General features: G+C 37.3%; 1 protein-coding gene across 1 annotated transcript; it reads left to right on the forward strand.

The window, feature by feature from the left end:
- Nucleotides 1-231: 231 nt before the first annotated feature.
- LOC120077819 (uncharacterized) lies at nucleotides 232-1,041 on the forward strand. Its single transcript, XM_039031884.2, has one exon. The coding sequence runs from the start codon at nucleotides 232-234 to the stop codon at nucleotides 1,039-1,041; it is 810 nt and encodes a 269-aa protein (XP_038887812.2).
- The last annotated feature ends 23,150 nt before the right edge of the window (nucleotides 1,042-24,191 follow it).

Below are 24,191 nucleotides of genomic sequence, written 5' to 3' on the forward strand. Positions count from 1 at the left end.
GAGGGAGTTGAGAGTAGCCAGACTGTCCCGACAGCTCCAAATCCACCTATGGCCCAAGTCGATGAGAAGGCGATGGAAGCCAGAATTAGTGAAGCTGATGCATCCTCCCTAATAGGGAAACTACAAGAGTTAATCCGTAGCGCAATGCCAAGACAGACTGCCCAGGCCCAGGCTCAGGAGGAACCAGTGCCACCTGAGTAGTTACAGCAGACCCGACCGCAGAATAGAGACATGCAGGGCTTGTCTCTTAAGGCTAAACATCTGAGGGATTTCAAGAAGTATGACCCTCTCTCCTTTGATGGATCATTAGGAGACCCCACCAAGGCAGAACTGTGGTTGTCATCCATTGAGACAATTTTCCGTTTTATGAGGTGTCCAAAAGAGCACAAACTGCAATGCACAGTCTTCATGCTGACTGGTAACGCGACAATCTGGTGGCATTCGGCAGAAAAGATGATCGATATTGAAGGTGACCTTGCAACCTGGGAACAGTTCAAGGAATGTTTTTATGAGAAGTACTTTTCGGCCAACACCCGATACAATAAGCAGGCAGAATTCTTGAACCTGAAGCAGGACGCTATGTCGGTGGAGTATGAACAGGAATTTGATAAGTTGTCCCACTTTGCTCCTGAACTAGTAGCCACCGAGGCATCGAGGATCGAGAGATTTATTCAGGGTATGAGGAGCGGACTGCGAGACATGGTACATACCTTAGACCTTAAGACATATGTTGCGGCACTGCGGGCCGCCGTGAAGATTGATGCTGACTCTCAGGTGGGAGAGGATTACAGAAGGTCGCTCGGGATTGGGGTCTCCACAGGTCAGAAAAGGAAAGCAGACCAGAAGACTTCTGAGTCTCAGCAAAAGAAACCTGTATCTATTAAAGAAGAAAATCTGATCTGTAACTCATGCGGAAAGCGTCACTGGGGTCGTTGCTTGGCTGGAGCAGGGGTATGTTATCGTTGTGGACAGAAAGAGCATATGACATATGAGTGCCCTAGTAGGAGCACTACAGATGGTAGGGACCAACCTTCGAGTTAAGATCAGGTGGGTTCAAGTGGACAGCAGCAATGGAACAGGAACAGTGCCATAACCTGACATGAGGTGGGGAGGTCGGACACTATAGTGATAGATAAATTTACATTTTAGACCTTGACACTCTAGGGTTGTTTGAGACTATGTTTACCTGCCTTCTTTTCTATGCTTAGTTAGTATAAGAGACCATGTATGTTTCATTATCCCTATGTAAAAGTTTTTATTTTTCCAGAAAGGAACTTTCGACGATGAAAGTTCCTAGGGGAAGAATGTAACACCTCGAATTTTCACTTTTTTATATAATTTTAGTAATTTTTGTTATTGTAGGGAATTTTTGGAATTTGGATTTAAAGTATAAGTGCGGGAATTTAAGAGTTGACGTGAAAATTATTCAATTTTGAAATTCAATTTGAAAATTAATGACAGGAATTAATTTTCTTTTGAAAAGGAAAGGAAATAAATAGTATAAAGTGGATTAAGGAAATGATTTAAATGTAATTATATTATTTTCTTTTTAGTTATTAATGTTTTTTGTAAATAAAAAGAAACCCATCCCTTTTAGTTATTATTATTTTTTATTTTTTTAAAAAAAGAAACCCATCCCTTCTCCCCACGCAAGAAACCCTTCTTCCCCAAACTTTTTCCTCCTATCGCTGCCGCCTCCCCCACTGCCCAGACCAACCTCGCCGCTACCCACGTCTACCAGACCTGAAGCTGCCAGTTTTCATCTTGTCATCGATCAGCTATCGCAACCGTAGCTTTAGAAGACGTCACGTCATCACGTCTGAACGTCTTGGTCGATGGTCGGTTGTGTCGCATGCCACAGATCTGCTGAGCTACGCGCTGATCTTCCTTCACCGTTCGCCGTATCGTTGTCGAGCCAATCGCCTGTTAGTTTTGTCCACGCCACTCTTCTCCAACAAGCCGACGTCGCCAGATCTCTTTAGCCTAGACCACTCATCGCCCTTGGACGTCTTCGACTCCTTCTCATTGGATTTTGTTTTGATTTTGTCAGAATCCTTGATTTTGGGTAAGGTTTCGATGATTTCTTGAATTTGTTTTTGTTACCCATTGGGTATGAGTTTAAATTATTTTTTTTATGATAATTTTGGAGGTTGGTTTTGGGTATTTTATGAATATTTTGGAGTCAAAGCTTGGAAGTGACTGTTAATCAAGTTTGCTTTGGGTTCTAGTTCACACTCTTTACTTTATCATCAATTGCTATGGTTAAATCATGAGGACATAATATATCTACAGTGAGGGGAGTGCAACTATGGGCTTTAGTGGAATGATCTATTAATTAACGAATGGGGATTAATTTGGTCTAATGAGTTTAGCCAATTAATCTCAGATCGTTGGAGCCCATGATCTGCAGGTCCGCGAGGTTGATGCACTATTTTCTGAAGTGGAAATATGGATGATATGCATTGATGGAATTGCTTGTGAGTTTCCTGGTAAGTCCTGGGTCGAACACAGAACTTTTGAAAATAGATTGCGTTGGTAATTTTGATGAAAACTTTGCGGCAACCGTGAAAATAAATAAAGTGTTTTGTTTGTCAATTGCATTCATTAAAAATAAATAACAAATGCGATGGAGTTTGAAAAGAGTTGGTAAACGGGAAATCCGATGAATATGCGGTGAACGGGTTGAGAAAGGTTTCGGCTAACACTCCCTAGAATGCGTTCATGCTTGCCATCATGCAACATGCATACAACGGTAAACCACCTCTCGGTGCGAATACCACGGCTTCTAAAGCTAGAACGCATGAGATATATATGCGATAAGTCTACAGGGTTTACACATAAACCTCTATTCCTATTTATGCGATGACAAAATGACATACACCACATAATATCATTCCTATTCCTAGGATGCATGCGATGCAAGTTGACAAACAGAGCTTATCTTTAAGTCCTTATCTCTTGTTTATGCAAGCCTGATCTTGCTCTTTCGAGTCCAGATTCTAACCTAGCTCTCTCAAGACATTAGGTTCACATGCGTGCATAGAATTTAACTGTAACAACTCGACCCCCTAGGACTTAGGTTAGGTAGTTACTAAAATAATTGCATGCATAGAATTTAAAACGACACCCAGTTATGTTGAAATAAATATTAATTAAACAAGAGAAGTTCAAAAGACATTTATTAAATGCAATTGTTAAAACAATAATAGGGTACCCATAATTCGTAAAGACTATTAAAGGTATATAAAAGAAATAATCCTTAATAATAAGTTTAAAAGAATAAAACTAAACATTAAGGGAAAAATAAGGACTCTAAATGTCATGATGCGGAAGCGTAAAAACTAGTCCCAGTGGCACGATCACGAATTCCACTGAGCCATCGCCGGTGCATCTCTACCCTTACCTGAAACATCAACATAGGAAAGAATGAGCATGAAATACTCAGTAAGTAACCCCACCACTGGGGTCAGGCTAGGCATCTATGTCCTCTAGATACCCACCTATGGCATATAAATACATGTAACAAATGAGAGACTGAGTCCTATCCTATTGTAGTTAAGAATGCCCACAAAAACTGGTGAATCCCGAAGGAAACACAAAACTGGTGAACCCGAAGGAAACACAAACTGGTGAATCCCGAAGGAAACACAAACTGGTGAATCCCGAAGGAAACACAAACTGGTGAATCCTGAAGGAAACACAAAACTGGTGAATCCCAAAGGAAACACAAAACTGGTGAATCCCGAATGAAACACAAACTGGTGAGCATCTAACTAATCAATGAGGATATTCACATAGTCTTAACGTGCTAAGATTCAACATTGTACAGTTCTAAAACATACATAAAAATCCTTGATACCATGGCTTCATCCCATACACATATTTCTTAACAACATATTATACATCATCCATGCCTAACTTACATCATAAATCCACAACATGCAAGTATGCCTCAACACCAGCAGATCATACATCGACATATGAAAACACATACTATCACATACTAACGATCAAGTACTTAAGTGTGTATGTAAACAAATCAGAATTCGTGCCAAGACATGCTTTAATTCAGGTCATACTGTCAATCAATATGCTAACATTTACAATAACATACGCTTATCATGCTAGCATACAACTAAAGTCTGGCCCGTGGGCAATTCCAGTAGTAAGATTACTTATCTCCAAATCAAATTCTAATTTTTAATCCAAGCTAATGATCTCCAACCAAAAACCCTTGAACTAAGTCCCCTAATACAGAACATAACACAAATTTTAAATTCTTGGAACCAAGATCCATACATACAAATTAAATTTTGGGATCACCAATGAACTTACCCAACGAAACTTGATCAACCAACACTCTCGAGATTTCGACTCAAAATTTCCTCTTAGTAGATTTTAGATCCCAAAGGACGACGACTTGGAACCTTCGAGAAACTAAAACCAAACTCTCCATCAGTCTAACAACCAAAAGTGCCTAACAATTCACAACAAGGGTCACAACGCTTACCAAAAAATACTTGCCAAACGAACTCGAATCCACTAAACAGAACACTGCGCACTTCGAAGTACTCCAATCTTGGATCTGGATTCCAAATATAGAGATAACAAATTTTTAACCCAAAATCCAAATGGGTAATCAAACTAGATCAACCAAAATCTTGCCCAAAAATAATCAATCGCTTACTCAAAGCACAAGTCTAGTGCTATAGGCGGGTCCTGGCGACGAACAGGGCTGGCGGCGATGGAAGCAGCCGGCAGCGACGCGGTGGGTGGCGGAGGAGAGACTCAGCTCGGATCTGAGTGGAGGAGGATGGAGAACGTGCAGTGGCTCGAATCTGGGCGGGCTGAGAGCAGCGGACGTGCGGCGGCTCGAAGCAGAAAACGAAGGGGGGGCTCGTGTGAGGAGAAGATAAGGGGGGATCTTTTTTATTTTAAAAAAATACTAATAATAATAATGATAATAAAAATAACAATAATAATAATAATAAAAGAAAAATAGTATAACTCTAATTAAATCATTTCCTTAACCCACTTTATACTATTTAATTCCTTTCCTTTTTCCAAAAATAATTAATTCCTGCCACAACTTTTCAAATTGAATAATTTTTTAATAAATTCCACGACAACACTTAAATCCTAGCATTTATACTTTAAATTCAGAATTCCAAACATGCCCTTCAACTAAGGACAATTACTGAAAAGGGAAAAGTTTTATATTATTAATAAATAAATAAAAAAGGTGTGGAATGTTACATTCTTCCCCCATCAAAGAACTTTCGTCCTCGAAAGTTCATCCTTGAAAAAGCTTAGGGTATTGGGCCTTCATCTCGTCCTCTCGCTCCCAAGTGGCTTCCCTGAACTGGAGGTTCTGTCATAGAACTTTCACAAAAGCAATTTTCCGACGGCGCAATGTCTTTACTTCTCTAGCAAGAATCTCTATGGGCTTCTCCTCGTAGCTCAAGTTATCATTCAACTATAAAGGCTCGTAGTCAACTACATGGGACGGGTCTGCCACATACTTCCTTAGCATCGAAACATGGAAGACATTATGAACTGAAGAAAATGCTAGGGGCAAGGCCAAACGGTAAGCTATAGGGCCAACTCGTTTCAGGACCTCGAAAGGTCCAATGAATCTCGGACTCAACTTTCCTTTCCTGCCAAACCTCAGAATACCCTTCATGGGTGCCACCTTTAAGAACACTTTCACCCTAGTATCAAATTTTAGGTCGTTACATCTTACATCGGCATAGCTCTTCTGTCTGCTTTGGGCTGTCTGCATACGAGCCCTGATCTTCTGTATGGCCTCATTTGTGGTCTGCACCAATTCAGGTCCTAACAATCTCCTCTCTCCTACCTCATCCCAACACACAGAGGACCTGCAACTCTTCCCATATAAGGCCTCAAAGGGTGACATCCCAATAGTGGACTGGTAGCTGTTATTGTACGTACACTCCATTAAGTGTAAGTGAGCATCCCAACTTCCGAAAAACTCTATGGCACAGGCATGCAACATGTCTTCCAGTATCTGATTTAATCTCTCTGTCTGCCCATCAGTCTGAGGGTGGACTGCTATACTGAAGTTTAACCGAGTCCCCAATGCTGCCTGGAGACTCTTCCAGAAGTTAGACGTGAAACGAGGGTCTCTGTCCGACACAATGGACACGGGTACTCCATGCAATCTTACCACTTCCTTCATGTATATCTGTGCCCACTTATTCACTGAAAAGGTGGACTTTCCAGGTATGAAATGTGCTAGCTTCGTAAGTCTGTATACAATAACTCATATCACAGTGAAACCTCTAACTGTTCGAGGCAACCCCACGATGAACTCCATAGACACATGCTCTCACTTTCATTCTGGTACATTTAATGGTTGTAACAAGCCTGTTGGCCTCTACCTCAGGGCTTTCACCTGCTGGCACACTAAACATTTACTGACGAACTCTGCAACCTCTCTTTCCATATCATTCCACCAATAGTATCGTTTCAGATCCTGGTACATCTTGGTGCTGCCGGGGTGGACCGAGAATAGGGAACTATTAGCCTCTGACAACAGCTCATCCTTAATGTCACTAATCGACAGCACGCACAGACGCCCCTGATAAAGGAGGCCACTTCTGCTGACACAGAGAATTCGCTATCCGAGCCTGACTCCAGTCTACGAACTCTCTTCTCCAAATAAGGGTCGTCTCGCTGCGCATCAATAATCTTCTGCCTTAGGCTTAGTTGCACCGACAATTGTGCTAACTGTGCCACAACCTTCCCCACGACTACTGCAATCTCTGCCCTCTCCAATTCCCTGCATAGGTGAGTCTGTCCGATAATGAGAGCTGCGGAATGGGCCACCTTTCTGCTTAAAGCATCTGCCACTACGTTTGCTTTCCCTGGGTGTTACAAAATTTCACAGTCATAATCCTTTACTAGTTCCAACCACCTTCTTTGCCTCATGTTTAGCTCCTTCTGAGTGAAAAAGTACTTCAAACTCTTGTGGTCGGTGAAGATCTGTATCTTTTCTCCATACAAGTAATGTCTCCAAATCTTGAGAGCAAAAACCACCACTGCTAACTCCAAGTCATGCGTAAGATAATTTTGTTCGTGCTTCTTCAGCTGACGTGAAGCGTAAGCAACTACTCTACCCTGCTGCATCAATATGCATCCTAACCCCTTCTTGGATGCATCACTGAAAATGACGAAACCACCTGATCCGTCCAGTACTGTGAGAACTGGGGCTGAAACCAGCCTCTGCTTGAGGTCTTGGAAACTGCTTTCACAAGCCTCATTCCAAACATATGTTGCCTCCTTCTGGGTCAACTGAGCTAATGGGGCGGCTATACAAGAGAAATCCTTCACGAACCATCTGTAGTAGCCTGCTAACCCCAGGAAGCTGCGCACCTCACTGACCGTGGTTGGACGAGCCCAACCCGTAACTGCCTCTACCTTTGCAGGATCCACTGAGACACCTTCCTTGGATACCACATGCCCTAGAAAGGACACTTGCTTCAACCAAAATTCACATTTAGAAAACTTAGTATATAGCTTATTGGCCCTCAATGTCTCTAAAACTTTCCACAAATGCTCCCCATGCTTGGCCTCTGTCTTGGAATAAAACAAAATATCATCAATAAAAACAATCACGAAGGTATCGAGGAATTTCTTGAACACCCTATTCATCAGATCCATGTTCACTGTTGGTGCGTTCATTAGGCCAAATGACATCACTATGAACTCATAATGTCCATACCTCGAACGAAAGGCTGTCTTGGGTATGTCACTGTCCTTTATCCTCATCTGGTGGTACCCTTAACAGAGGTCAATCTTAGAGAATACCGTAGCTCCCTGTAACTGGTCAAACAAATCATCGATCCTGGGAAGGGGATATTTGTTCTTGACGATCACCTCGTTCAACTCTCTGTAGTCAATGCACAGATGTAACGATCCATCCTTCTTTTTCACAAACAAAACGGGTGCACCCCATGGTGACATGCTAGGGCGAATGAAACCCTTGTCCAACAACTCCTGCAATTGGACCTTCAGTTCCTTCAACTTTGCCGGGGCCATCCTGTACGGGGCCCTCAAGATAGGGGTTGTGCCTGGCTCCAATTCAATGGCAACATCTATCTCCCGCTGCGGGGGCAATCCAGGAAGGTCTTCTGGAAACACATCTGGAAAATCCCTCACTACTGGCTCAGAAGTCAAGGTAACTTCATTCTCCCTGGTGTCTACCACACTGGCCATAAAGCCCCAGGCTCCTTGGTCGAATAGCCTACTGGCCTTCAATGCAGATATCACCTTGGGTAGGACTATGGTCCCAACCCCTTTAAACTTAAAACTGGCTTCTATAGGAGGCTTGAAGATAACCTCCTTACGAGAGCAATCTATGCTGGCATGGTTAGCAGCTAACCAATCCATGCCTAATATAACATCAAAATCGCGCATATCTAAAATTATCAGGGTTACATCTAATGCGCGGTTGGCTACCTCTACCTGACATGCCTTTATCTTTTCTGTAGCTAACATGATCTCTCCTGATGGAATGGAAATACACAATGCAAATGGCAACGGTTCTGATTCTAACATGGCGTGTCTCACAAATAAAGCAGATATAAACGAGTGCGAAGAACCAGAGTCAAATAAAACAAGAGCATGGTGTCCCAAAATGGGAAGTGTACTTGTCACCACGGTGCCTGACTTCTCGGCCTCATGCCATGTGGTAGAAAATACCTTTCCCTGCTGTTGCTGGTGCTTCAGGCCTCCCTGGAACGATCCTATGGGCTGACTCCTGTGCTCAGGCACATTCTTCCTTCGGCATCTATCTGCCATATGTTTGGCCACACCGAAAAAATTTCCCAAAGCCGGCTAAACAACGTCCCCAATGTTGCTTACCACAAATGGTGCATATCGGTCTATCCTCCCTGCCATTCCTAGCCTAGGTACTCTGTTGTCCCCACTGACATGGAGAATACACGGTGCTCTGACCCCTCTGTTGATGTTCAAGAGTCATGTGCTCAACCTTCCTTTTCTGCCCTATAGAGGTCCCAATCCCGAGTGACCTCCTATATTCCTCTCCCTCCTGGGAGTCGGCATTAATCCTCACAGCGGCTCGTAGTGTCGCGGCATAAGTCTTGAGATCCAAGGCATGAACCATCCCTCGCAACCCGCTCCTAAGGCCCTGGATAAACCTCTTGGTCCTCGCTGCCTCGGTGGCCACTAGCTTAGAAGCAAACTGAGACAGCTTATCGAATTCTTGCTTGTACTCCTCCACTGACATAACGCCCTGCTTCAGGTTCAAGAATTCTGCCTGCTTATTGTATCGGGTGTTGGCCAAAAAGTACTTCTCATAAAAATGTTCCCTGAACTGTTCCCAGGTTGCAAGGTCACCTTCAATATCAATCATCTTTTCTGCCAAATGCCACCAGATTGGCGCGTTACCAGTCAGCATGAAAAATGCGCATTACAGTTTGTGCTCTTCCGAGCACCTCATAAAACGAAAAATTGTCTCAATGGATGACAACCACAGTTCTGCCTTGGTGGGGTCTTCTAACGATCCATCAAAGGGGCGAGGGTCATACTTCCGGAAGTCCCTTAAATGTTTGGCCTCGAGAGGCAGGCTCTGCGTGTCCTTGTCCTGCGGACAGGTTTGTCGTAACGGCTCGAGTGGCACCGGTTCCTCCTGAGCTTGAGTCTAGGCAGGTTGTCCTGCCATCGTGCTAAGGATCAGTTCCTGCAGTTTCCCCATCAGAGTGGTTGCAACAACTTCACTAATTCGGGCTTCCATTACCTTTTCATCCATTTGCGTCATAGGCGGAATTGGCGCCGCCGGAGCAGTTTGATTACTCCCCTCTCTCTGCTTGTATTTCTTCTCTAACTATTTTTCTTGTTCTATGTTTAGGTGCCATGTCCTGTCATAAATTCGTACTTTAGCTAACTATTTATGGGCCTCTCTCAGACATCATGCGTTTAAAACACTACATCACTGTCCTCATATACACATGGAAATTTTCGTTAGTAGAACGTACCTGGCGATGACAAGGAATTTGTTACTGGCCATAAGGACTATCTAGACTTACATAGTAAGTCAGTCTACAGAACCCAAAACATGGGCTCTGATACCAACTGTAACGACCCGACCCCCTAGGACTTAGGTTAGGTCATTACTAAAATAAATGCATGCATAGAATTTAAAACGATGCCCAGTTATGTTGAAATAAATGTTAATTAAACAAGAGAAGTTCAAAAGACATTTATTAAATGCAATTGTCAAAACAATAATAGAGTACCAATAATTCGTAAAGACTATTAAAGGTATATAAAAGAAATAATCCTTAATAATAAGTTTAAATCAATAAAACTAAACATTAAGGGAAAAATAAGGACTCTAAATGTCATGATGTGGAAGCATAAAAACTAGTCCCAGTGGCACGATCACGAATTCCACTGAGCCATCGTCGGTGCATCTCTACCCTCAACTTTTCCAAGACTGAGAAAGGCGAACATTTGGGCAAAGCAAAGCTAAACACATCAACATAGGAAAGAATGAGCATGAAATACTCAGTAAGTAACCCCACCACTGGGGTCAGGTTAGGCATCTATGTCCTCTAGATACCCACCTATGGCACATAAATACACTAGCCCTAGTGCTATCGTCTAGTGCTTCAAGCAACTACACGATCGTTTGTGTGCATGCTCCAATGCCCAGTGCCTTGTGCGCATTGTCTAGCCTTCTTACCATCTGAATGCATGCATCCCTTGTCATGCCAATGCTTGGACAAAACTCATAAACTCATAAACTCAACACATGGTTGTCCTTTGCTTCAAGGCTTAAATCTCTTATAACCTCTACAAACTTTAGCCTCATTAGAGCCTCATGCGCTAATATTTCCTAACACCAAATGCATGGTTTCTCTTGTCTTCAAACTTAACCAAATTTTCACTAGTTAAGGCTCAACTCAAAGTTACTCAAAGAAAATCTATTCCAATACTTAGAATTTTCCTTCTCTTTAACATAGGATTTAACTTATACTTAGTTAATTTCCTTAATTACTTGCTTAAGTAGGGAAATTGAAATCTGGGTTTCACAAAAAGTCATCAAATAAATGCTACCGAGTAATCAAGCATTGAGTATTTACCACCGTGCATCGAGGATTTACGCAGTTCACCCCGTGTGCCTGCATTGCACAACCAAGTGTCAATGATGCGTCTCAATGCTATCCCTACAACTACAAATAGATTTCTTTCATTTTCGCTGAGGGAGGATATCATTTTTTCGAAAATAAAAACCCATTTCTTTGGAGTGAACTTCAAAGGGGAGGAAGCACGATTTTTATTTATAATCAATAACTTGTAATTCTTCATGAATTTGTCTATGGGTTTATGAAGTAATTCAATCTTGTGTCTATTTCAAGAGTTCTTGCAAATTCTTTTGAGTTTTCTACTTTTCTTTATCATTAGTAATCTGAATTTGAGCATTCTTGAAGCATATTGAATGATTTATATCTTGAGCATGTTTAGCCTAGATGCTTGATTTTATCATATTCACTCCTGATTTAATACGTTGCTTTTAATGTGTTCGATAGAATGTCTAGGCAAGATCTCCAAGAGGTAATAGTAATTGTGTGTTAAATGGCTGACTAACATAGGACACACTAATTACTAGATTTGGAGAAAAGTCGGTTAATTGAGTGAGCTATCTTAACAATTAATCGATGCAATTGAATCCTAGAACTTAGTGTGCATGTTTTCTCTTCTATATGACCGCTAAGGAACTCAATAGAGGTAGAAGCATGTAGATAGATTAGGGTTAGGGCTATCCTACTTTAATAATTGTTTAGGACGCTTTCTTGACTTGGTTATGCTAGTTGTCCACCTTTGTAGAGACTAGTTTAATCTAGATTAAGTAAGTAATTGCGTGCTTAATCAAATTGTGAATTAAATTTGTAGAATTCAATATTAAGAATTGCAATGAACGTCTAACTTGGATTAGAAGCAAGATTGTTCTAAACTTGGTTACAACTATTCTTTATCTTTTGATTTTTAGCATGTTTCTTGTTTTAATAATAAAAAAAAAAACCCATTTTATAGCATTCATGGTTTGTGTAAGACCAGACTGCAAAATCAATAGTCTCTCTATATAACATTATTACTAGAAGAGAATCCATAGTGTCCCTAGGACGAGGTATCCAATCTCAACCATATATTTATAAACCTTTTTGGCTATATACTATCACTTGATCATATTAGATGTCTCTACATCAAGTTAAAGTATTTATACTATAGTAATGGATTCGTTTATTGGATTTTATAACATAATGTAATTTCAATTTCAATAACACTTTTATTAATAAATTCTTCAATGATAATTTTATTGAAAAATAGAATATGTTTCCATGATTACGAACTGCGAGTTTTTAGGACAGTTCCATCATGTCGTAGATGCACGATTATAGTGACTCTCATATATTTAAGCACTCAAGAAATACTCTAAGTTACCCCTAAATGTGAGACTCCCTCTCACCGTGTCTTAGGTTTCCCCTAAGTTGTATTATTAGTAAAGTAAATCTTAGGCTCCCGCTAAGATCGAGACTTCCTCTCTATAATTTTGAGCTCCCCTCAAGCCGTGAGACTTCCCACTCTAGTTGTATCGTTCCCTTTAACGCAAAGTCCCCTTTGCTTGAATGACTTAGGCTTCTCCTATCTTTGAGAATCCCTTCTTAACAAATTATCTTTCCCTCTTTGAGTGGAATACAGAGAATGTCTTCAAGAATAAGAGAACTCATATTGTCAATGCATTACACAGTTAACCAAATACATAGAATGTTCTTCCACAATATTTGCTTAAAAAATAATACGATCAATGTATTCGGAGTGTAAATAACCCTTTAAGTATGAGTAGTAGAAACGAAGTTGGCCAACCCTAAATTTCATAGCAATCGGGAGCGAGAAAGGAAAAGGATATCCACAAAATTGGTAGATATAAAAAAGAGCTATAATTCCTAGCTTAATCCAGGCTCGTTAACTTATTTAACATGTTAATTATCTTATTTTGTAGATATTGAGTATTGAAGAGGTAGAATCGAACAATTAAAGTCAAACGAGGTTAATTTGAAGCAATTTGGAGGTGATTTGAGTATCTGGGCTCTAAAGGAAGAGAAATAACCAAAATACCCTTGACCGGAGTATCACAATCTTTGTAGGGTAATATTGCATTGCTACTCGAGACCATTTCATGCTACGTACGTTGGAATGCCACCAATGTGCACGCGCCATAGTTGAAATGTCACTCTAACGCTTGAGTGTTGTTTCGACAAGAGCATTGCAATGCTCTCAACAACATTGCAACGATACGCCTGGTTTCTATATATATATTTCTCTTCAATTTAGGTTAAAAGGAGACGCTGATTTCATGGAGGTCGAAGTGAAGCTTCAATTTCATTCTTCTCCCTTTAGAATTTAGCATCATAGCATAGATTTTACATTTTATTTCGGGTTGTAATCGATGGATCAGAGCTTTATCTCGAGTTTCTCTATGAATTTTTTAGGTAATTTCTATCTAATTTCTTTGAGTAAGAGTCCCTATGTTCAAATCCTGAGATTTTCTTGATTAAATTTGATATTCTTTAATTTGATGCTTTCTTTGAATCTCAATGTATGTTAGATTTGTGTTTAATCTTCATTCATATGATATTAAATTCTATATGATCGCTATCAAACCTAATAGAATAAAAAACATATGGTTTAGTTAGGGTTTGGCTCTCCAACGTTAATTAATAATTAGGACACTTAATTGGTTATCGACCTTTATAGAGAATAATTAAGTCAAATCGATTTATTAATTGTGCATGCATAGTATGAATGTTTGTTTAATTATTGATTTCCATTATAGAAATTGCAAAGGATTCACTATTGTTGTAGAAATTAGATAGATCCCTATCATAGATTACATTTACACTTACATTGTATGTTTCACACCAAAACCCCTCATTTACAACTCTAATTAAGAATTTGGGTTAACGACACAAATTGCCCTTCCCTGCGGATTGACCCGGACCTACTAATATTGCTATGTCTTTGTAATGATAGGACTAGTTCGATATTATAAATTTCTTTTGATTTGTGACTCTTCTCGAGAATTAAACAATGCGGAAAAAGTTGGGGACAAGAATATCATAGAAAAGGAAAAAATTGATAAGGAAAAAATATTGCAGAATCAGCATTTCCAAAAACATTCCTTTTCGTAAAAGCTACAATGTAGAGACAGTTCTCAAAACATCTGAGACGTTTAAACAAATATTGTCAACCACACAAAACCTAACCACGCATAAATTAGAAATCTAGATTTATGCAATGGTATTAGTTGGTTCAATAGATCTATTATTTAAATCAATACTGTAGAATTATTTGTTGATTGGATCTCGTTTGGCTTATTTTGATTAGGATAATTTTAGGAAACCTTTTTCATGTTTGATTTCTCTAGATAAAAGTAGATGAATTTTTGCAATAATTAATTAAAAGAATCGATAGTCTGATCTCATGAAGATGATAATCGGTCTTCAATCGTTCTATATTATAACTTAATTCGTAGGTTTGTGGTATTATAAGATAGGAAAGATGACGCTTTTATGGTGCTATCACTTAGGTTAGTATGAAGTTGCCATGAAAATTCAATGTGAAATTATTGTTCTAAACCTTGTTTTGATATTGTATTTTTCAAACCGTTATTTGCCCTTGAGAACTATCTTTTGAGTTACTATGAATAAAGATTATTGCACATTTAAAATCATGTGATATTTTTTAGACAAAAGATCTTTAATTATTTTGAAGATAAGTCAACTTATTTATTTAGTTTCTTGAAGAGTCATTCATATATTTTAATACTAAATGTTCACAAAGAATAGAGATAAAACTATCCTTCAAAACTATATCCAAACAATCTCACAATTTTTGCGATAGGTTCCTAACAACCTTTTTATTTCTGTTTTAATTTAATATTACATGAATTGTCCAAGTTCCTTAATAGTTATAATTGATTATTTGTTTTAACACATTCGTAGTTAATATTACTTAGAACATATATATTTTATACATTAATTAGTTTATATAATTAATTCCATTATATTTATTTACTGAACTGTTAATTATTAAATAATATCGCACAATATTATAAAATTTGAGTAGTAATCTCATACAAAAACCTAATTCCATTTTCATCTTTTAAAACAACATAACATTCTTAGTAGAACTAAACACAATCATCTACAATATGTAGCACTATCATTCTCATACATCCTTATTTCCAAATATGTCTATTGTCTTTTGGCATAAACTGAAACCTTAAAGTTAAAGGTTGTGAGTTCTTATTTGAGTTTTTAGTCATTATATATGCTCGTTAGTTTTTGTGGTAATATTATATATCAATAGATTTTTTTCATCTATCAAAAGGTTGAAGATTTCAACTATTTCTATCCTATAGGGTTTAATTAAATACTCTTTTTTTCTTATATCATTTCATCCTGAAAATTAAAATGGTGATAGATGAAAGTTCATGGTAAACTACTTTCTTTGTTTTCTTCGTATGGAATTTTTTATAAGAAAAAGCTAAAAATAAATCACTAAAATGAAAAGGCAAAAGTTTTGCGCTCCCTACCACCCCGATTTGAAGTTTATATTCTTTTCGGTATTTGATATTATAAAAATAAGGGAACACCTTTTAATTCTTTTAAAAGATATATTTTATTTTATGTCCTTTTACTTTTCGGTGAATTCAATTTGATTTACATTTATATTTTTTAATGGTTGATAGTTAATTCGTAACTACTTGATATACTTTTTATAATATGAATTTTTTACTCATAAGAAAAAATGTCAAACTATTTATAAAAATAGTAAAAAAAATACTGATAAACATGTTTAAAATTGTTTGGAATCATTCACTAGTCAATGTAACGCATTAATCAAATTTATTTATTTATTCTTTATGGACTTTTGTTTATAGGATTTGTTGAGATTTTGGTGATATTTACCTGTATTTGTTTTGACCAAATTAATTTATGAATTTGCAGACTTAAAAATACAATAAGGTCTAACTTTTGATAACGTGATGTGATGTTTTATTCTTCTTGATTTAAAAAAAGTTGATTAGAAAAATTTCACCTACGTGATAATATCGAAGAGAAAGAATAAAATGAAAAATATGTTATGATACATTCCTCTCTATTTAGATATATTTGCAATACACAGAGTATGTGATCTTTATCAATATATATATATATATATATATATATATATATATATATATATATTCTCAAAAGAATATTTAAAAAGGGAGATTTTCAAAAATAGGAAAATAAAGAAATTTCTTTACAGAAAATAGCAAAATTTTAATCTTCTTTGATAGAGAGTGATAGAGGCCGATATAACTCTCTCAATATCTATAAATGATATAATAAACTCATAAAAGTCTATCAATGATACGTACTGATAGAAGTCTATCAATATCTATCAGTATTTTTTTACTATTTTTATAAATAATTTGACATTTTTCCTATTTGAGAAAATTTTCTATTTAAAAAAAATAATTTCAGGATTTTAAAATGAGAACATGAAGGATATATTGTAAATACCCCACAAACTTATGACATATTAAAGTGTCAGAATGGTAGATAAATAGATCGATACGAGGATCCTTGGACAAAAACTTTGATCTTAGACTTAGTACCATTAAAAGAGCATGGGGTTCACAATTAAAACTACATGGTACTAACAGTTGCATGATTTTCATTGACAAAAGAGCATGTAAAAGCTAATAGTTGGAGAGTAAGAATGTCATTTAGATACTTTTTAACAACCTTTAGCATGATTTTCATTGACAAAACCTTATTTAATTGTCTTTTTGAAAGATTTTAGATGGTTTGAGAACTAAAGTGAAGTTTAGACATTGATGAACTTATTTTGAGATTGAGAAGTGTGGTCCTATTTGTTGAGAATTCTATATTATTAATAGAATGATCTCATTGTTTGTTGAAATGATCTAACTATCCTTTTTTTTTTGTTTTGTTTGTTTGATGTGTAAATGCATGTATGGAAAAAATGTTGCTTTTATGTATTCTTCTTAAACATATTCTCCATATTGTTGGATATGGTTTGTAGGGGAACGAGTGATCATGAATACATGGTTTATGTGTAAATATTCAGTGTATGTTATTTTTATTTCATTTTTATTCATGAATGTATCATATACAATTAACACATATTCCATAATTTAATTTCAATATTTCAAATTATTCTTTCATAACATTTTTTGTCTTTGTTAATATGTTGTGAGCTAGCAGGGGGACCATCATTAACTATGAGACAAAATACTATACACCTATAGTTGCACTCTTATGCACTGTAGGACATGTTGCATCCACTGATATAACTGTTACACATAATTTGATTCTTCACAAGTTGCTCATAATTACAGCTAGGTCAAATGTTCGTTTTACCTCTGTAAGTACCTCTATGTTCGTAATTACCACCGATCCTCCAATGAACACTTTGTCTATGGTCCAACCATAAACTAAGCCCCTCTCGAGCTAATGTGAGGGTCAAGTCTCATTGTTCAATTTTCGAAGTCAACACTTAAAGGAATATTCATCTACTTATCATACATGGGAAGCATTGAATTCCATCTTTTGAAATTACGTTCCCAACTCTCTACTCGATCAAGCCCCCAAAATGGTAGTCTTATTGAGTCGACAACTCGAGCCACTCTCACCTGTGAAAACAAAAGGACGAGCCTTCATAAGTTGAAGTTGATAACCTACTCAAGATTAAGATTGAGATGTATATGATTATCTTCTGAAATAGTAATTTGTCAATTAACGAAGTTATAGAGAGAGATAAATTATTTCATAGTCTAGTCATATACAAATTCTTTGTATAGGATATCACTACTCACATGTCTCCACATGAACTATTTGTATTATATCATTGGTAACATTTACAAAGTGGGTCGTATCCATAGTGTTATCAAGATAAGACACCCAACCTTATCCATCTATTATAGATCCTTTAGGTTATTTCTTGAACATAATCTACTGTATGTCAACTACATATTGTTCAAGTCTCATGCAAATAACCTTGGATTTTGTTTTATTAGATTGAGTTATGCAAAAATATTCAAAATCATCATGAAGATATTATAGTTCTCATGATCATGAACTAGAAATTCATAAATTAGTTGAGGAAATTGATTCTGAGTACTCAAGTAATGAAGAAACTCTCAAAAAAGGAATAAGAGCTCGTAGACGACAATGTATAAATGTCCTCACCAGTGAACAATAAGTTCCTTTCCAAACTATAGAACATATAGACAATTATGAAACCGAAGAAAACCATGCTCAAAATCGTAAGGGAATCACTCAGAAGCTATAATTTTTCGGTTTGATGCACTAAAACTCGTAGATAGTGAATGTAATTAAATGAGCGTCATTAATAAATAGTTACTAACGTCTTTATCAATAAGTGTTATTGATATTTGATTTAATTTTGTCTTACTAAACCTAAAATCTAATAAACTAATATCCTAGGTTGTCTAGAGTCTTGGATTGTATGTAGAGACATATAGGGATCAACGTTCAAGATACAACGTAAAGGACCTATAGTATAGGGATAAGGTTGGGTATCTTATTCTGATAACGCTATGGATACGGCCAATTTGTATTTGATATAAATGCAGTGACCCAACGCGTTTGTGTAGGAGACACGTGTGTGAGGGTATCCTGTGAAATGAGTTTGCACAAGACCGGTCTGCAAAATAGTAACCACTAGATGTAACTCCATTGACTAGTTAGGTTTCTATTTCAATAGGATGACCTAGGCAACATAGTCTTACTCTTGAGTATATTATGAACTCCTGTTCACGAGAGATTATCCTTGCGAGTTCGTCGACTCATTATGCCTCCCATTTTGGGGATAAGACCGAGTGGGTAGCTGACAACATAATCATACAAGATGGATTTCACTCTTTCTCGACTTCAGGGCAAGTAGATGAGTGTTCCCTTAAGTGGTGTCTCCGGGATTTGAACGAAGGGCCCTATCCTCTCACTGCTCCGAGAGGGGTTTCTGTTTAATGGTTGGACCAGAAACAGGTTGTTCATTAGAGGAGCACTGATACTTAAGGATGTAGAGGTAACCGGGGGGAAGGTCACTGGTTGTTCATTAGAGGAGCACTGGTACAAAAGGTTGTACCCTCATCTTCTGATCTTAAGAAGGTCCAGAAGAAGAAAGGAGAAAAGGGGAAAGCTCCCTCTGTTGGAAACAGTAAGGGAAAGGCCAATGCAGGTGAGAAGGGCAAGTGCTTCTAATACAATTTGGAAGGTCACTGGGAGCGAAACTACCCAAAGTATCTTGCTGTGAAAAATAAGGAAAAGGAAGGTAAGTGTGGTTTACTTGTTTTAGAAACATATTTAGTGGAAAAGGACCACAATGCCTGGATACTCGATTAAGAAGCCCTTGATCATGTTTGTTTTCCTTTACAGGGAACTAGTTCCTTCCAACAGCTTGTTGAGGGTGAAATGACACACAAGGATGGAACTGGAGACGCCATTTCAGCTCGTGTAGTGGGAGCTGCAAAGTTGTTTTTTGGAAATAGATTTTTTTTTCTTAGAATGTCTGTATATTGTTCCTAATATAAAAATGAACTTAGTATCTATTTTCTACTTAATCGAACATGTGAATTTAGTATTTTTTTTTACAAGTAATGAAGTGTTCATTTCAAAAAATGGGGTACATATTTGTTCGGCTAAATTAGAAAACAATTTGTATGTGTTAAGACCAACAAAAAAAAAAGTGCCTTTAAATCATATGATGTTTAAGACTACTAATACTCAAACTAAAAGGCAAATAATTTCTCTAAGTAACAATAATACTTATCTTTGGCACTTAAGATTAGATCACATCAATCTCGATAGGATCGGGAGATTAGTAAAGAATGGTCTTCTAAGTGAGTTAGAAGATGATTCATTACCAACATGTGAATCTTGCATTGAAGGTAAAATGATTAAAAGACCTTTTAGTGGAAAAGGTTATAGAGTCAAAGAGCACTTAGAGCTCATACATTCAGATCTTTTTGGTCTATGAATGTAAAAGCTTGAGAAGGGTACGAATACTTCATCTCTTTTATAGATGATTATTCGAGGAATGGTTAATTATATATAATGGAACATAAGTTTGAAGCCTTTGAAAAGTCAAGGAGTATAAGGTAGAAGTTGAAAATCTGTTAGGTAAGACTATTAAAACACTTCGATTTGATTGAGGTGGAGAGTATATGGATTTAAGATTCCAAGACTATGTGATAGAACATGGAATCCAATCTCGACTCTCAGCACCTTGTACACCTCAGCAAAATGGTGTATCGAAAAGGAGAAATAGAACCATATTGGACATGATTCATTCTGTGATGAGCTATACTTAATTGCCTAACTCATTTTGGGGGATGTAATAGAGACTGTAGTTCACTAATGGTGTATTAGATACGTCCACAGGGTAGAAGGAGAACGACATTATTAGAGAGAATGTTTTCTAAATACACCAAAATGGCGCCTCTAAAGGCTAGAGAGTTTATATAGCGCATTACTTTAAACCCTAAGGTCATAATCGTAAATAACTACAAATAAATAAATATGCTAAATACGAATTCTGAATAGTATACTTACCCTAATAAATTCAAGGCATTTCGACAATAGTATATATACTTAAAAAAATCCCGATCAGCGAGACCCCGTACTTGGTTGTTCGAAGCACCAACAAACAAATTCAAGGCATTCATACAGTAGTATACTTACCAAAAATCAAATAAAAATAATAATAATAATTTTTTTTTCTTTATGCCAAACTCCAATGTCAGCGCAAGGAAAAACATCAAAAATAATTTTCAACCTGATAAGAGTTTAGTTGTAAAAAGAGCCTGCTCATAGTTGGATGTTCATATGACACACGTAGTAGCATTTCTTACACTTTGTATTTTCTAACTAACTCTTAGTTAATTCGTAGCTATAGCAATGCTTTACATTTTATCCTTCAAAACTCTGCTCAAACCTTCTTTTTGAAATTTTGTCTAAGTGTTTGTCTATTATGTCCAAACAACGCAATGAGGACCTTGCGCATCTCTAAATTTGGGGGTGGGGAAGGTCTAAGAAGATGAGATCAAGTGATGCGGTCATTAAGAAAGATGTGTTCTTTATTACCATTTCTAAGAAAAAAAAATCATATAAACTTCAATGTCAGCATAAGGGAAACTCCAAAAACAATCCCAACCTAATAAGAGTTAAGTTGTGAAAGAAGCTTGCTCGTAGTTGGATGTTCGCATGACACTCGTGGGAGCAAGAAAAAACAAAGGTGGGTTTCCAAGAACAACTCAATATGAAAAGAGAAAAATGAGAAAAAAATAAAAGAAACAAGAGACAACTTCTTTGAAATTCAAGAGTTAAAGTTGAGATTGGCACACAACTGTAGTTGGATGTTCGCATGACACCCGTGGGGACAAGCCAAAACGAAGAGTGTAACCATGATCAATAGTCTCTAAATAAATAAAGAAAAGTTTTGCTCACTGCATATAGATACATCAAGTGGTTTTGATAAAGAAGAGATGAACATTCTATTTTGAAAACTAGAAAAGCATCCTTGAGCATAATTTTGTTACATAGAAGAATAAAGTAGGGTTTTGTTAAGAATTAGCAAGGATAGAAGGAAATTGTGATGTCATGTAATGTGCCTAAGTATAACATTCGGAGCAACCAATCGTCACAAAAATATAGGATAGGAATTGAGCATGATTGCCTTAGTAGAAGATATGCTTGAGGACAAGCATATATCTAAATTTGGGGGTGTGATAACTTTTAGAAATACAAGTTATTTATGCCACCTTATCTAGAATTTGCGGCCAAAATATAGTGAATATGCGTCGATTGTATGAAAATTAGCTCAAAATTACAATAATTATAAATTATTGCAATTACACCCACTAACATCTTTAAGATGGAAGAAAATGACATTTTACTCTGTTTTTTAGGAAACCGAGTCACCGCTTGTGCTCAAGGCTCGAGAAGAACTGATCAATGCATCTCTGTCACAATGCGCCTGTCAATCAACAATGAAAAGATGATTAACACAATGACGACGGAATGCGACAGTCGATCCAGAGCTGACTTTCAACCGCATGCGGTAATAAAAACAACACCGCATACGAACTCATGATCGAAAGATGTAGTTGAGCAATGCAAAAGTAGATGATTGAGACACGTGTACAACTAACGGTTGTGCAGAATGGACGGTCTGATTGATTAACAGAAAGAATAATATCCCTCCATCTTCGGAATTTCCACAATAACAAGTGGAGACCACAAGGTCGAAGTCAAAGATCTCCACCTATAAATACCCCATAGATTTCAGAGAAAAAAATATGCTATTGGATACGGGGCTAATTGTTGCTAAAGTGTTGAGAGGAAAGGCTGAGCTGAGTGCTTAACTGAAGAAATCCAGGAAGAAGACGAGACAAGGCTGAGAGGTGAGTCTATGTTCTATTCTGCCAAATACCCACCGAAAAGCTCTGTGTTGAGAACCCTACTACTGGTTGAGTAAGCTTGAGAGGGAAGCTCATCCATCCATCTCATCCATCCAATCTGGCAAGCAGATCTCCACCCCAATTGGTGCCAAGACGTTGGCGCTTGTTTGTATTTGTTCTATCTCTTTTCATCATTGTATTTCACCTTCTTTATCTTTTCATCCACAACCATGTATCAGACACTTGATTTTATAATTAAATGTCATGATCACTTTCATTTCCACATTTCTGTCTATTTTTGTTCCTCCATTAATTGCTTTGTTCACGATGTTTTCTTAATCCTTTGGTGATTAATATGAATTAAACAAGTAAATTAATTTGTGCTAAAGAAATAAATATGTTTAGCTAAGGCATGCAAGACGGTATCTTCACCTGTGAGAGTAGAAGTGAAGATGCCTTTCTAATCTATCGAGAGAAGATTAGAAGAATGCGTTAACTAAAACGATTAGTACTTCCAGACATGGAAGCAAACTTCATTACGTTCCTCTCTGTTTTACCACAGACATGTGGGAGCGTGGCCGATCACTGAAAGGTGTATGCCGAGAGAAAAGCGGAACCATACTCATAGCTTCAACACAATTAAGAAACTTGCGCTGTTTATATTCGTTATCTTTCTCTTTCTGTGTTGTACATAAGACTTGCCGCCACGTTCTATGTTCTTTGCATAACCTTCACAGCCAGCCTAGATCCCAGCATCTTGTATCATGAAGCTTGTATCTTGTATCATCTAGCTTAGGTTTACTGTACTTATTTTATTATAGCATTTTTTTTACTACTTTCCTTTACATTACCGCACTTTTATATACTTGTAAAAAACACTCTTTAAAGATTGAAAAACCTGGTCACATATATCACAAACATACCACAATAATCTCAAACAGCCCCTGTGTTCGACCTCGAATCACACCGAGAAACTTGCGGTGGAATTACACTTGGTTCCAACGTAAGGAAACTTATGACAACGCATGGCATACTACAAGAACATTCATAATTAACGCATATCTAGAAGTAATATCGCATTTCGAGCATAGCATAACATATCCTTTTAGCATCAATTCTAGCGGTCAACAGAGATGCATCTTCAAATGTTCATAGAGTTTCTCTCTCTGTTCATTTGAGTTTTTCATGCTGTAATTTTTGTATTATTTGTATAACCATTTTTTTGAAGTCGACTATAAATGTTATGTTCATTCATGATTGTGATTTGGAATAATCTTACTTTCACTGCTTATGAAAATATCGAATCCGATTTCCTTCAATATCTCACTCCTTAAGTACCACTGATTCCTCTAATGAACAATACAACATAGTCCAACTATGTGTGAACATCGTCCAACTATGTGTGAACACCTCTCAAGCCAAGAGAAGTTGTGTGACGCCACATTGTTCAAGCCTTGGAATCAGCCCTTGAGAGAGATATCTATCTAGTTACCCTGCCTCGGGGAAGGAGTGAATTCCATCTTGTGTAGCTAAGTTTGCAATTCCCAAATCAAACGAATCCTCAAAATGGTAGGTTTAAATCAGCGACCTGGCCACTCGCACCCATAAAGATCAAAGGACCGCCCTCAATCCCAGGAGTTCACAACTC

The sequence above is a fragment of the Benincasa hispida genome, chromosome 8, assembly GCF_027475165.1.
Source record: "Benincasa hispida cultivar pf3 chromosome 8, pf3_genome.v1.1, whole genome shotgun sequence".
Taxonomy (NCBI): domain Eukaryota; kingdom Viridiplantae; phylum Streptophyta; class Magnoliopsida; order Cucurbitales; family Cucurbitaceae; genus Benincasa; species Benincasa hispida.